At 34.7% G+C, this 15,761-nt stretch overlaps 1 protein-coding gene and 1 pseudogene across 1 annotated transcript; one reads left to right on the top strand and one right to left on the bottom strand.

Annotated features, from left to right (window-relative positions):
- Positions 1–527: 527 nt before the first annotated feature.
- Positions 528–15,546, top strand: LOC120115497 (annotated as a pseudogene).
- LOC120115410 (probable glycosyltransferase At5g11130) lies at positions 12,302–13,470 on the bottom strand. The gene has a single exon (XM_039136136.1). It carries the CDS (start codon positions 13,468–13,470, stop codon positions 12,427–12,429), a length of 1,044 nt encoding a protein of 347 aa, XP_038992067.1. The 3' UTR covers positions 12,302–12,426.
- Positions 15,547–15,761: the final 215 nt, after the last annotated feature.

Genomic DNA, 15,761 nt, shown 5'->3' with positions numbered 1-15,761 from the left:
TACTTCAGAATTGATGTGATCCAACAATATACGGTGAAGATTAAAGAATAAAAAGTTAAAACATTCAATATTTGATTTTGAAGAGTTTGAGATGTTTTTCTGGTAAACGGACACCAATTTTACTTTTAGAATAATAAAAATAAGTTTAATGGAAACTTTTGTGAACTTGTCCGGATAGTGAGCGGTGATAAAAATTGGACAAACGAAGAGAAACATGAAAAAAAGAGAAGAGAGAGACAAAAAAATGAAGAACAATGAGAAAAAATAAAATTTATATAGATTTAAGATTTTGATATTGTTTGTCATGTCATAAAGCAAGCACAAGAATAAGAGAATTTGAGAGAATGTACTGTAATTTCTCAAAATGAAAAAATGAGTATAAATGAGGAGGAGAGACCTCAATTTATAATGGAGGCTCCCCTCGATGAATGACCAAAATCTAAGTACATCGACAGACTAGATCAAATACAATCCCTCAATCTAAGGAATCACAATTACAAGATCTCTCTAACTAAGGAAACTATACAATGCCCTTGATAACTTGCCTCAGAAAGAAGATTACAAAGATTATGGTAAGAATCAAGATGATCCTGCATTAACCAAGTTATTCTACTATTTAATGATAAGTGGCCAAATCATAAGTAATTTAAAAAATTAATAATTAAATTAAAAATTACTAGATTTTGGTAACCAAGATAAAAATAATAAGAAATTGGTGACTAAGTCTTAGTATTAAATTAGAAGAGTATTTTTTAAATAACATAGAATGATTATAAGATAATATATATTCTAAAAATCTTTAATTATAAATATTATACACATCTTATATACATAGCTATTCAAAATCAAATTCTTTAAGAAAACAAGTTAAAGCTATTTGTAACTTTTAAAATTAAATGTTTAAATTGAAGTCAAACATTTTAAGCTTGCTCTCACAAAAGTTATAATTTTTAAAATGGTCAAATAAAAATTTAATTTTTATTTGAATACACTCGAATAAAGATTAAGTTTTTTTAAAATCATATTTATCGGTTAATTAAGTTGTTCATATTTTTTTTTTTAAATTAAGTCATAATTTTTAAATCTACTAAGAATATTCATCTTCTTTTTGGGTTTTCCCTGGAGTCTACTTTTCTTTTTTTCTTTTAAGCATGATTATGATCAAATTTAAAAATTGTTAAAAAATTAAGAAATAAAAATGAATAATTTGATAAATAAATATATCAAAATATGTTTTATTTTATTTTTAAGTAATATCAAAGTTTCGGCTCTCTCTTAGGGTTTGGCTTACTACATAGCCGTTGAAGGAGGGGGAGGAGGATATAATGCCGGTGGCGGCGGCGAAGGGATAGACCTGGTGCTGCTAGACGATATAATCAGACGGCTGACGGAAGTCCGGTCAGCCAGGCCAGGAAAACAAGTGCAGTTATCTGAATCTGAAATCAAACAGCTTTGCGTTGCTTCCAAAGACATCTTCTCTCAACAGCCTAATTTACTTGAACTCGAAGCACCCATCGAAATTTGCGGTAATTTTTTTGGCGGGTTAAATTTTTATTTTTTGTGAATGTAGTTTGCGTTTTATATTTCGTTGGGGTTTATTATTAGAAGATATTTTGTGGGTTTTGAAGGAAAGCTGAGGAATTTTGTTTTATGTTAAAAAAATAGGTTGTGCTAGATTGGTAAAGGTTGCCTTTTTGTAAGTGTTGAACATAAAGTGCTCATGGAATAGGATTCTTTTATTTATTTTTTAATGGGGTTTCAATAGTTTAGATTTCTGAACCAGATAGAGGTGAATTTCACCTTTTTTAAAGCCTAATATACCTCCTTTTTTTTAGGTGGAAAGATGGAGTAAATTGGGTTGTTGTTGTTGTTGTTGTTTTCTTTTAATTGTTTGATTGCTGAAAGCTTTAGAAAAATGTATCTGAAGCATTTGGAATCATACAGTCTGCATATGGCATCTGCAAATACGATTGTAAACTCGATTGAATCGAAATGGAGATATCATTCAAATTTCAAATGGGAGTGTTCTCATGCCTGCCTGTGCCTTAGCATCATACAACGTCTTGGATCTTTTCATGGGAGATCTATTTCATCGGGCACACACCTAGGCCTGCTTTTTTGTAAGGGAACTAGACGAGAAAAGAACCCTGCCCGATTTGATTTCTCTTTAATTTATTTTATTTTTCACTTTTTTTTCATTTGGTATACCTTTAATAATAAGGAGGGGATAATTTCAAACTCTGTACTTCTCAATATTTGAACATTTGACAACAAACATTGACCATAAGAAAATATTGCATATTGACACCATAAAAAATTTGCATGTTTTATAGATAAACTAGACCGTACTTTAGAGTTTATTATATATCTTATGCTTTATATATATCCACATACATGTATACACACAAAGACTTACAAAAACTCACATGTGTATGTACCCTTTTATATATATTAACTCACACATGCACACATACTTGCAGAAACTTATGGATATATGTACTGTGATTTACTTCACTAAGCCTAGTTCTTTTTTTGTGCCTTCTTGTGCTTGAGGCAATATAAGGGTTCTAGCTCCTGCCTCCTGGAGCACGCCTTGCGTCCTTGACAACACTGCTACCATTATTTTCCTGTATTTTATTGTTTCTCTCTGTAAATTTTTTGTTTGTGTTTTTAGGTGATATACATGGTAAATATAGTGATTTATTAAGGCTGTTTGAGTACGGTGGCTTTCTGCCTCATGCCAATTACCTTTTTCTAGGCGATTATGTGGATCGTGGCAAGCAAAGTTTGGAAACTATAAGTCTTTTACTTGCTTATAAGATTAAGTATCCGGAGAACTTTTTTCTATTGCGAGGAAACCATGAATGTGCATCTATTAATCAGATATATGGATTTTATGATGAAAGCAAGCGACGGTTTAATGTGAGACTTCGGAAAAGCTTTACCGACTGTTTTAACTGCCTGTGGCTGCTCTTATAGATGACAAAATATTGTGTATGCATGGCGGTCTATCACCCGACTTGACAAACCTGGATCAAATTCGAAACTTATCTCGTCCAACTGCAATTCCCGACTCCGGTTTGCTGCGTTATTTGCTCTGGTCTGATCCTGATCGAGATGTTAAAGGTTGGGGAATGAATGACAGAGGAGTTTCATACACATTTGGTCTGGACAAGGTGTCTGAATTCTTGGCAAAGCAGGATTTAGATCTTGTTTGTCGTGCACATCAGGTTGTTAACATAAGTAGGCTTTCCCACACATCTGTTTAATGCTGTTCTATTTTGATGCTAAACTGGTTATTTTTGTGTAGGTTGTGGAGGATGGTTACAAATTCTTTGCTTATAGGCAACTTGTAACAATATTTTCAGCCCCCAACTATTGCAGTGAATTTGATAATGCTGGCGTAATCATGAGTGTTGATGAAAACCTGATTTGTTCTTTCCAGATTCTCAAGCCAGCAGAGAAAAAAGCAAAGTTTATGTCCACCAAAATGTAACGGTTGCAGCTATCAGTGTATGATGGCTTGTCAGTCTTCACGAAGGTCAGCTAAATAAAGTTGGTTTATATTTTATTTTAAATTTTTATTGTTTTTGGTTTTTCTTTTACTTTTGACTGCTGACTTCCCATGTTGGCTTATTTTTAGAATGCATAATAATAAATTTAGCTCTCAATGTTTACACCTTTTGTCAATTTGATCCTGATTCTTCTTTTGAGCTATATTTGGCCTTCAACCTTTATCTTTTAGCCAAATTTCTATATTTTTAATGGAAATGCTAACTAAACTGTTAATTTTTTTAAAATATATTTTTTATAATTTTAAAATTACTTGCTACAGCAATGAAATGTATGTGGACTGCCATGGCGTTGTCTCATTAGTGCTGTGAAAAATTTAACGGCCTAATCCTATTTCCTTTAAAATCACAATAGTTTAACTAAAAGAAGGGTTGAGGGCCAAATTTAGTTTAAAAAAAATTCAAAGCCAAATTGTGAAAGGGTATAAACTTTGAGGACTAAATGTCATTACATCTTTATAAAATTTAAATAAAGTATATTACAATTATGTGGTTTAGGAATAAATCAAGTTAAGTACTTCAGCTGACGTATTGTTTATAATGTATGTATTATTGTCTGTTATGGCAGTTGTGCTGATATACCATGGCAACAATGTGCTATGAGTACAAAGTGTCCATGATATACTCTTCTTTAGTGGTTGTTACTTCCCTCTGACATACTTTTAGAAGTTTTTAGCATTTTCAGGTATCTCTTGCAGTCTGGATATGCTTATGATGTTAACGAAATAACTGTAACCATAAGCTTTTAGGTGGAAATAATATCGAATCATCAAGCTCTTTTTGTCAAACCAATCTTGAAATGCTCATTTTTTAATGGTCCTAATTTAGAAACTAAAGAAAATACCTTATTTGATCTATCTATCTCTCTTTTAAGATTCAGGCCATATGATTTTCTGGATCACATCAAATTAGAGAATATTCAAATGACAAAAAGGGAGTGATTTTCTTTCTACGATATAATTTAGTGATAAGCCCCCCTATCCTCAGTATCCACTTACCCGATTGGTTGCTTTCTTCTCCTTCAATGTCCTCTTCTGTCCCTTGTGAGAATGTTGGTGATTTGTAATGTGCTTTTCTTGTTTTGTTATTGTCAAAATGCAGCACTCAAAAAAATGGATCTTTTTCACTTTAAATTCATATGATGCTAATTATAATTGTTAATCATGTTTCCCATTTTCTATTACCAGCCTTTGTTATTCCTCCGGTTAAACGTCATAAAGGCTATCAATGCTACTTTTTATGATTCACTGTTTTTCTTTTTCTCTAATGTAGTTTATCCCTATCACTCTCCAGAAATGGTTGAAACTGAATATCGCGGGCTCCCGAACTTTTGCTAAAGGAGATGTAAGAGATGCCTTTGTGGGTACTATATGTAGGGTAAAAAGGTTTTTACAAGTCTGCTTTTGTGCAGCTCAAGACGTAACTTTGTGTTTCTCTTATTCTTCTCTTCCATCTTCCACTGCCGCGTCGTCGTTTGATTTTTTTTCTTTATAGCAGTTAATCTGCGGTGCATGTATAGATATATCCGGTCTGACGGCTCATAGGTGTGCTCTGAGTTGTTGGAACAATTAAAAAAAGGCTGTGTTCGTCTGCAAAAAGGATTTTTTTGTATTTGTCAGACTACTGTCCACTGATTGAGTTGTTTGTATGGATATATAATTAGGCGCAATCAAATATTATGGGATGGTTAGCTGCAAATAAGTGTAGTGCTTTAAGATTCATATTTTCTTTGGTGCATGATAACGAGTAATGCTTGTGTGGTAGCATCAGGAATCCGCTTGGTGACCCTGAGAAAGCAGGGTAAGAGAAAATGGCCCGAGCTGTCGTTCGAGTTCCTTATTGCAAATGCTTTTACTGCATAAAATAGGTCTCGTTTCAATCGAGGGTGAAGTTGATTCTTGTGATAATTGAAGGAAGTTGACCCGTGTAGTGGTAGAATTCTTCATTGATCGTGTTGGCCACTGTAATAATTACTTGATTCAACTGCTATCGTCCTAATTATTTAGGACAACAGAATTAGACTTTTATAACGGCCGAGTTAAATACAAATTTTAAACTTGGGTTCTAGTTAAATACAAGTAATAGTATCTTGATCTATGCATTTAAATTAGGGTAAATTACGCTACATAGATTATCAGTTTTGACCCGTTTTATTACGTAAACTTTTAATTTTTTTTCAAAATTATACCTAAAGTTTAATTTTTTTTAATTTCATTTTAGTATCTCTATTCAAAATTTAACGTAAAGTTTTGAAAAAAAATTAAAAGTTTAGGTACTAAAATGAATCAAAATTGATAGTTTGGATACTAAGTGCATTAATTTTTTAATAGTGGGTATTAAATCGTACTAAAAAATTAGGTATGCTTTTGAAAAAATTGAATGTTTAGGTACTAAAATGAACTTAAGTTGATAGTTTAAGTACTAAATGTGTATTTACTCTTTAATTTATTATAAAAACTAGGGTCAAGTACATAAATGGTCTCTCAACTATAAGACGTTTTATTGAGTTATTCGACTATTAAAATTTATAAAATGATCCCTCAACTATAAGACGTTCCTTTTTTAAGTCTACTAACTATTAAAAGTGTGACGACCTAAAATTTTTAAGGTCGTAGTAAGAAAATAACTCGTGCCATCGATAGTTCAATTAGGTTTTATAGACCAAGATTAGATTTAATTGAATATGATTTATGACTAAATTGACTTACTTACAACATAGTTAGATGGCTTAAAGAGTAATTATACCATAAATGGTTAATGGAAACATCTCTATTAGGATGACAAAAAAAACCGAACCTGTTGGCGAAAACCGAATTAAACGGGTCGAGTTCAGAGATGATAAACGGGGATGGGGGAAAATCGAATTTTTTAAACGGGGACGAGGACGGGTTTGGTAATCCTCACCTCGATTACCCGAATATCCGACCCTATAAATATTAAAAATAATTATTATATATATATAATATTAATAAATTTAATTTAAATTAAAAATATATATAAAAGAGATTAGGATTTAGGAGAACAAGTATTGTAAAAAATACAACAACTTATTCACAAGAGTCCGAAGCATATTGTAAAAGCATCGAATATGATCGTGATGATGGTGACGGGGTACTAAATTGATATACAAGTTATACGTGATATCATTAATTTTTTTATATAAATTTTGGTGGTTTATAATTTTTTTGTGTAATTGTAGCAATCGGGGTCACAACTGTTTGATGACGGTAGTGGTGTCGTTGACGTGACTTAGAAGTTGGAACTTTGGAAAAATGATTTCGTTTATGAAAGTTGAAACATTATATTATTAGTCGTTGTCATTATATTTGTCTATTTGAATTATTTTGTTTTTATATTTTGGATGCATTTGGTGGTGTTTGGCGTTTTAAGTAAGTTTAGATCCGATAATGACATTATTTTTTAAATAACTCGTGTCATCGTGTGAAATTTAAACGGTAACGGGGATCCCTGCGGTGAAAAATAACCATCTAAGATAAATGAGATACCCGTTTTCCCGCGGTTTTTCCCGATTATCCGGTGGGGATCCCCGTTTAAATCCCCATAATTTTTTAAACGGAAATATGAACGAAATTTTTAAACGGGGACGGAGACGAGGGACCCATCCCCGGCCCGAAACCGCCCCGTTGCCATCCTAATCTCTATCTTCAGCTTGCACGTGAAAGCAAGGAAAAAATCTGAAACAAAAATTAATTCTTATTAGATCAGTAAGGTCGCCTGAAGTCCCCATTGATGTATACAACAGTAAGATCATTAGGTTTCACATTCCAATGCTAAGCAAAGAAGAAAGAAACCATCCTTTTCAAATCCCTCATCATTTTGACTATTTCTAACTTTAAATATGTAAATTATAATACCCAAAAACAAGTGAAAAAAATCATGTATTTTTCCTGCCAATGTAGTTTTTTTTAAAGCTGTTGTAAACCTCTAATTTGTATGGTTTGAATTAGCATTTAATTTATTTTTATGTATTCTAATGTGTAAAAGGAAGGGATCCCACAATTGTTGAAGAGAATTGAGCACAGAGAAAGATAACAATGGAGAAAGAGAATGTTTTTTTTTATTATTTTGGAAGAAAGGAGGAAAACGATGCTGAGTTGAAACGATGGGTTGACAAAATACTAATTACATGTAAATTAATTCTTATTTAACATGACATTATTAATTAGGGATCATTAATGACGTGATGAAAAGGTTGGCCTAATAATTTCTCTTTAGCCGCCCTCTCCGTTTATATCACTATTCCTTTTTCCTTCTTTTTTTCTTCATCTTCTTCTCACATCGAAGTCGAGAGTTTATGCCTTCCCAAAGAGCCAATTTTTAGTCTTGTTTTTATGATTCATCATATATAACGGTGAGTTTCTTCTTCATCTTTTCAAGAGCTCCAAGTAGAGCTCGAGAACACCAAGAAATGGTGTCCACTACTCCATCGTAAAAACGTTATTTTTACAGGGCAAAAAAAAAGGTGAGAACTTTCATTTTATTTACCCTCATTTATGTTTTCTACATCATGTTTTTAGCTTCTTCATTCACAGTTTTTAATTAGGATGTTTTAATGGTGTTTTGGCTAGCAAAAGACGTTAAGGGATCTTCTCATGATAGAGAAAGATAGTAGAAGTATAGCTTGAGTTTCTTCTTCTTTCTTGAGGATAAAAAAAAGGTAATACTCAACTTGTTTGATGTGCTCCATGTATGTTGTAATATGGAGCTCGGTTGCTTAATATGTGTGTTGTTCACTTGTCTTGGTTATGAAATCTTTAAGTTTTTAGTAATAATACAGGTAATATTGAGATTAATATGATCGGTATGAGATTATAAATTGAGTTTATAATTAAATAAAATTATTTGTAAAAGAAAAAGAATTAAAGTAATGAGAAACAAAGGTTGAAGGCAAGCAGAGGTTGAAGGTGAATGACAATAAATGGGGTTTTAAATTTGTATTATATATATGTAATTCACGATTATCAAGAAAGAAAAAAAGTAAGGTTCTGTGTTTTTAAAGGGGTCCACGTGAGTATAAAAAGAAAGAAGAATAGACAATGTAGGTAGTGTGTAAGATTAATATTTGGGTAAATATTGAGTTTTGTATTCTTCATTTTTACGTTATTTGAGTTTATCCCATAAGTTCAAGATTGACCCCCTAAGTCTTAGAAGTTTGCAGTTAGGTCTCTTTATTATTAATGAGATATTTTAATGTCGAGGGAAATTATTCGGGAGTCGTGTTTGTATTATGAATTATTCATGTTTATGAGATGAGGCCAGAAGCTTAGATTTAATGTCAGTAAACCCGAATTCTAGCAATTAAGGTGAGTACCCCTCTACTCCGTATTGTTTTATAGTTTTCATAAATGTGACGACTTGTATGTTTGGTATGTGTGCATGATGTGTTATTCGAGTAGGGAGTGGGTAAATTAGCAAATTGCCCTTAGTTATGAATAATGTCTGTTAATGATCCGAAAATACTTCTGAAAGCAAAAGACTCCAAGAAATGTTGCGAAACTTTAGTGAAAGCTCGGAATATCCTCGAATGGGTAAATGACTAAGTACCCTTATGAGTTATAGGATTAGTAAACCCTCGGAGAATAAAATAATTGAGTTGTCTTGTATGGAGAAGAATAGAATATTTTTAGTAGTGAAAATAACTATAATACCTCGAGTTGAGAATATTACGAAAATACCTTTTATGTGGTTAAATGTATACAATAGAAACAAAGTATGAATTACATAGAAGGGTAAATAGTTTGAGTCTCTATGGTTGGTCCAGGGGACAATCATTTTGTTATGTGACCTAGGTGGTGATAGATTATTCGTTGTGTGTTTAAGTAGCGAGATGTTAATCATTTGAGTCATCAAATACTTTGCTAGGCTTAATTAATATTTGTTTGCTACTAAATTTTATAATTTAGTCAAGTGGTTGATAATATTAATTGTATTTCATATTCTGTACACTCTGAAATGATGTATGTGAATGTAAATTACTGTACGTTGCTTTATGGGCATTATTATATTGAACGGCCTCAATGGCGATCGAAAAAATAATACAAACACTCGATTTTATGACCAAACGACCTTAGTGGCATGAGGCTATCCGTATACCCTATATTTGATACATATGCAATATATATATGTATATCACTTCTGATTTTTTTTATTTGTGACTACATTCAAATATTTGTCCTACATTCATTCGTGATACATATATATATATATATATCATTGAGTTATTAGGTGAACCTTTTCATGTCTAGGTAAAATTTTGAAAATGATCCCTTTATTCGTGATACATATATATATATATATATATATATATATATATCATTAAAGACCATATCAACAAGTCTTCCATTTTGCAAATAAGGCATATCATGTCTAGGTAAAATTTTGGAAATGATCCCTTTATTTCCATGTCTTCCGGCTACTTTATCGCCTACTTTGATTTTGCGTTTATGTGAAATATATCTGGTCTATGAATTTAGCATATGTATTGTTGTCTATAATAATTCCTTCAGTCTGTGGAATAATTTGTAAACATCTGATCAAGATTTTGTACTCACTAAATTAGATTTGTTAAACATATTAACAAGCCTAGAAGTGAGGTTAATTTGTGATTTGTTCTGCTCCAAAGTATTATGTTTGTTGCATATTATATTCGATATTGTGTGATACTAAATATATATATTTTATATCACTTGTGATCGTGTGATCCCATCTGTTGTTATTGATCTTAATACTTGAGGCTAGATGAGATCAGGTACTATATACGACTATTTTCAAACGTTAGGTGACATCAAAAAGCCTTTTCATCAGCAAATCCTCATTCTCCTTCTCAATTAGCTCTCTTTCGTTGTTAGAAGGAGAGAGAACTTTCATCAAAATACCAAGCAGAACTTCTCTTGGCTTACATTGTTAAGATATAAAAACCCAAGCCAAGCAATCAAAATGTCGTCTCACATCAACGTGACTGTATACTTTTCTGGCAAGAGTTATCTTTCCGATGCCCCCATGCCGACAATTGAAACGATGGCATGGAAGTCTGTCTTCTTCTGTCATCAACCGGGACAGAACATCTTTGGTTGGTGCTAACCTCCAAGCTAACAACATCCTCTTGCTCAACATGTGAGTATGTTCTTAATCGCTGCTGCATATACTGGAAAAAGAGCTAGATCCTGCTCCATCACCAGGTATCTCCTAGGCTGGAAGGCTCCTTGAAATATTTTCAAGCTTGGTCCGGATTGCTCTGACCTCCACCCCGATTTTGTGCTGATGAATAGGCTTGGTGAAAATGGAGGTGAATCTCTTGACAACTCCATGGTGACCTCCTTGATGAACAGCTTTAAGAATAAAAGAGCCGATGACATCTTCGGCATCGTAAGTGAGATCTCTGATTTCCGACACCCGATTACGGAGACGCTTGTCTTGTTCTGGCTGACGGTCAATGTCCTCCAAGAAACATTGCATTCGCTTCAGTTCAGCCTTTAGGCTCGCAACTTGATCCTTTACATCTTTCAGGAAAAGTGCTTCATTGATGAGTAAATCGGAAATTCTTTCGACAGCCAATGACAATAATACTAGCCATTTTCTTTTGCGGGTACTCTTCTTTCTTTCCCTCCACTTGCTCTTAATTATATTTATTTTATGTATTTGCGGAAGAACTGTAAATTGTTTGATTTATAATCCCTAATTTCTCGTGTTCTAATGAACGACGGCATAAAAAAAACAAGCTGATTCATTCCACTTCGTCAAATTTCTTATTATTTTCCAGCACGAATCATGTGCATCGTTGGCTTCTTGGATTTAATTTTCTTACCAAGGCATGGGAGCTTCAACCTCGATTTTCTTGGTTAGTAATCGCAAGACATGACATGAATTTCCATTGAAAATCCAGGTTGTCTTGAATTTGAGATAGAAGACAGCGGATTGATAATATTTCAAAGAAATTGCCAACCTAGACCAAACATTTACTTGTACAACGAATTATGGGATACGTTAAAGATACTAATCTCTTAATAACATTTCGTTCAAGTCTTCTATTCCATCCAATTCCAGTTCTTGAGGAATAGTAATAAACTTCAAACCGAAAGAATTCAGAGAGAAAAAGGGTGAGAATTACCAGAATTCACTATAAACCCATCACACCAATCACTTCCCTTCCAGCTACCTATATTTGCTCTGCTCTTGCCGAAGCAGGCAACTCAAGTTTAGAAGCAACCAAACCAATACGCCGGAGTATCTTGCAAGGAAAGAAATGGAGTCGACCTAATTTGCAGTGGCGTTGAAGTCAAACGGCATTTTGTCGATACTGTTGAAGCTTGATGATGTAGACCCAATCATCTTCAGCAAATGACTTTGTTCATAAAAATAAACGATAGTTTTGATAAACAAATTTATAGACGAGTTTATAAATAAATTTATTCGTCAACATGAATGAAACGAATACATTTCTATTTGCATTCGTTCATTTATCAATAAACATACAAATTTTATTCAAACTTATTTATTTAATTTAATAAATAAACATTATATAAAAATTCACTAAACATTCTGTACATTTACTATATACATGTACAACCGATATAGGTTTTTACACAAAAATGTATGAAAGTACGAAAATTTATAGATATATTAAAATTGATATTTCATGTATATGTTCAAGTTAAATTTATATTTCCTATTTTATTTCAATTCATAGTAACCTTATTATTATTTAATTTATATTTAATTCATATAAGCCAATCAAAATATTATTTTACAACAGGAAAAATAAAATAAACGAATTACGTGGTCTCTACCGTTCAAAGTTTTGAACCCAACAACATATCAACGGGCTGCAACTCTGTCATGCCCACTCTCTCTCTGCATATCTGATGGTATGCCTCCTCAGCCACAGCTGATACATCACCATATGAAACGCATCGAACGGCTGAGGCGTCTGGTTCCACACGAAATGCTTGCTCGCGACCGCAGCAGATTCCCTCATATCCTCGTACTCTTCCACCACCACGCGCCCCAACACCCTCTTGATCTCCTTGGCCCCACCGCTTGTTCCCACGAACACCGCGATCCGCTGCCACATCAACAAGTCCATCAACGGCATGTCCTGGATCGGACGGTCCGTAATCATCACCGGTACGCACCCAAAACTCATTGCTTCTCCGATCACCATTATCTCCGGCCCGTACTCGAACAAACAGAACTTGCTCACGGCGAGTCTTTCCTCGTAAGCCAACTGATCGGATGGCTCAGAATCAACCAGAATATCGGGATCAGCTAAAAGTTGCTCCACCAAACTCGACTCTTTAACCCAATTATATCTCACGTAACCCAAATAACTCGTGCTCTTTCTACCCGGCGCTTGAGCCGGGGCGTGAACGTTAGCAAGCGGAGGCAGACTAACATCCTTATGAGGAATAAACAACCCGGGCGTCGTCGGGAAACACGAGATCTGAACCGAGTTCTTCTTCAACTCCACAACGTTCCGGTCTGAACCGTGGCCGACGCCGGAGCAAGAGAGGAAGAAATGATCGGCTCCGAGAGTTCGGTTCCAGTAAATGAAATCCGTACGGTAATCCCTGACGACACGGGCGGCGGACTTCGTGGAGAGGTCGGAGTGGAAAGCGAAGGGGATGAAGAACAGATGGGCTTCCTCGGGGTTCTGAGTGATGAAGTTGCTGCGGATGAGGGAAAAGTAGAAGAGGGATTCGACTTTGGAGTCAAAAGACAGTGTTTCCAGAGGGGGGTAAGTGTAAATTTTGAAGCTTTTCACCATTTTTTGGTAATTTTGGGGGAGAATTGTGGGAGAATGGTAAGGGGAAGAAGTCAAAGAAGTGGAAAGCGGGAGGAAGGTGAGCAAGAAGACAAAGAAGAAACTAAGGAAAGCCATTTCTTGGATTTGGAAAAGATTTTTTGTTGAATATTTTGGGAATTGTTTGAAAGAATTTAAAAAGGATTTTTGGAACTTAATTACGTTGGGAGAGGAAAGGTGATGGCATTGGCACATGAAAATTGGGTGACCCAAAATGTCTATTTGCGATGGTTACATAAATGGATTTTAATTATAATAATTAAATAGTATGAAAGATATATCATAAAATTTCATTTGATTTTTATTATGTATAAATGAAGTATGATTATTTTCAAACTTAATTTTGATTAGTAGTCTTTTTTTATAAATTTTGAATCCAGTCATCTCCTACCTAAAGAGAAAGAGAGAATATTTTTTATTACAAACGAAGAAAACTCAACGATGTCACGAAATTATAGCCAGTATCATCCCTTAACAAGCTAGATACTATTGCAGGCGGATGACCAAATCTATTATCTATTAGCTCCAAAGGGTAGGGACCAAGAAACTTTCGTCATCGCATCCGCAATACGATTGACGTCGCGTGAAATATGAGAAAACTAAAGTTGCCAACTCCTGGAAATGATTTCGATCAAATAAGGGATCATATGAGAGAATCTTTCTATTGTCTTTCCTTGGCAAAGTAACTCAAATACCTTTCTATTGTTGGATTCTACCACCACATGCTTCATGTCCCGCTCTCGGACTATATTCAACCCCTCATAAACACCCCAGAGTTCTGCATCGAGGACAGAACAATGCACTAACATTTTGGTCAAACCCATAATCAAATTACCATCAGAGTCTCGAATGGCCCCCTCCACAAGCTGCTAATATCGTCGAAGGAATCCGGACACCATTAAAACTATTTTTAATCCATCTAGGAGAAGGAAGGTTCCATTTTGTATTTCTCGATGTTAGTGTTGGATATATGAACCGCAAAACTACACCGTTAGCACTGACTGAAAATATAAACAGTAATTAAGAAGAACAGATTCATAAACCGTGTCGTGGTAAGAACCACTGCCTTAGAAACGAATTCGCCTCGATGTGTGTAATCGCTGCAGTAGGCGGACCGTCCCCCGAGGTTAACACGGTCGCTCCGAATTCCGTACACCCGAAACCGGAGTGGACTGCTGGTGGTATTGCACTTCTGATCGGAAAGCACTCAGAGAGAACTCACAGAGAGAACTTTAGAAAACACTTTGGTAAGTGTATTGTGAATGTTTTGGAGTGAGTTGAGAAGCTGAATATAGCTCTCTATTTATAGGCTAGAAATAGGGTTAAAATCGTCCATAAAATTTCAGGATTAAACCTCTTATTTGTAACAGCTGAAACGACTAGATGAACCTGACTCAGAAATAGTCCAGGTTCATTGTATCATTATTCAGCTGTTATAACTCCCGAAATTATATCATGTAACCCCTGGAATTAAATCAAATAACTCCTGTAACTCCTGATATTAACAGCTTGTCTCCTCTGTACAAAGCTGTAAATCAGTCCAGGTACATCTTAACGTTTCTGATTTAATTTAGGAATAAACTGTTTAATTTCTGATAAAAAATAATTCAGCTGTTATTATTTGAAATTCAAACAGTCCTCAGCAGCCTATAAATATCAGTTGATATCTTTCACATTTTCCATTTGTTTCTTTCAAAGAGAAATTCCTCAAGAATTTTCTCTAAAAAGATAGTATCCGCGCGGACGTGTCGAAGACACGTATTACCACGACCACGACCACGACCACGACCACGACCTCGACCACGACCACGACCACGACCACGACCACGAGCCGAGCCGAGCCGAGCCGAGCCGAGCCGTGCCGTGCCGTGCCGAGCCGAGCCGAGACGGACGGACGGCGGCGGCGGTGCGCGAGAGCCCCCTTGTTCTCTATCACTCAACAAGGAAGTGGAATGTCAAGCCTTAAATACCATTCCCAATAGTGTTTCCAACACTATGTGGGATTGAGCATTACCAACATTCCCCCACTAATGCGAAAGAAATCTTCTGAAACTCGAAAACAAGCTTTCCAGAAGAGTAATAGCGAGATTAGTTGCTTAAGCACTAGTGAACATATCTGGAACTAGTACATAGTGATGATGAGCAATCCTTCTCTTAGATAAGTGAAACTAGTCTGGAACTTTCTAAGATCAGGGTAAACTCATAACACACAACTAACCCCTTCATCCACCTGAGTCCTCGATGTGTAAGATATATATATACAAAAGTATATATTTGGCCATCTTACCTCAGGATTCTAGTAAGTGTGCTAGAAAAATAGCCCAACATTTTTCATAGAATGCGGCTAACCCTTCTCACTTACATAGGTT

Source organism: Hibiscus syriacus, unplaced genomic scaffold (assembly GCF_006381635.1).
Source record: "Hibiscus syriacus cultivar Baekdansim isolate YM2019G1 unplaced genomic scaffold, ASM638163v2 tig00110264_pilon, whole genome shotgun sequence".
Classification (NCBI taxonomy): Eukaryota; Viridiplantae; Streptophyta; class Magnoliopsida; order Malvales; family Malvaceae; genus Hibiscus; species Hibiscus syriacus.
Note: the sequence above shows the minus strand (reverse complement) of the source record. Positions and strands in the feature narration are given on the sequence as shown.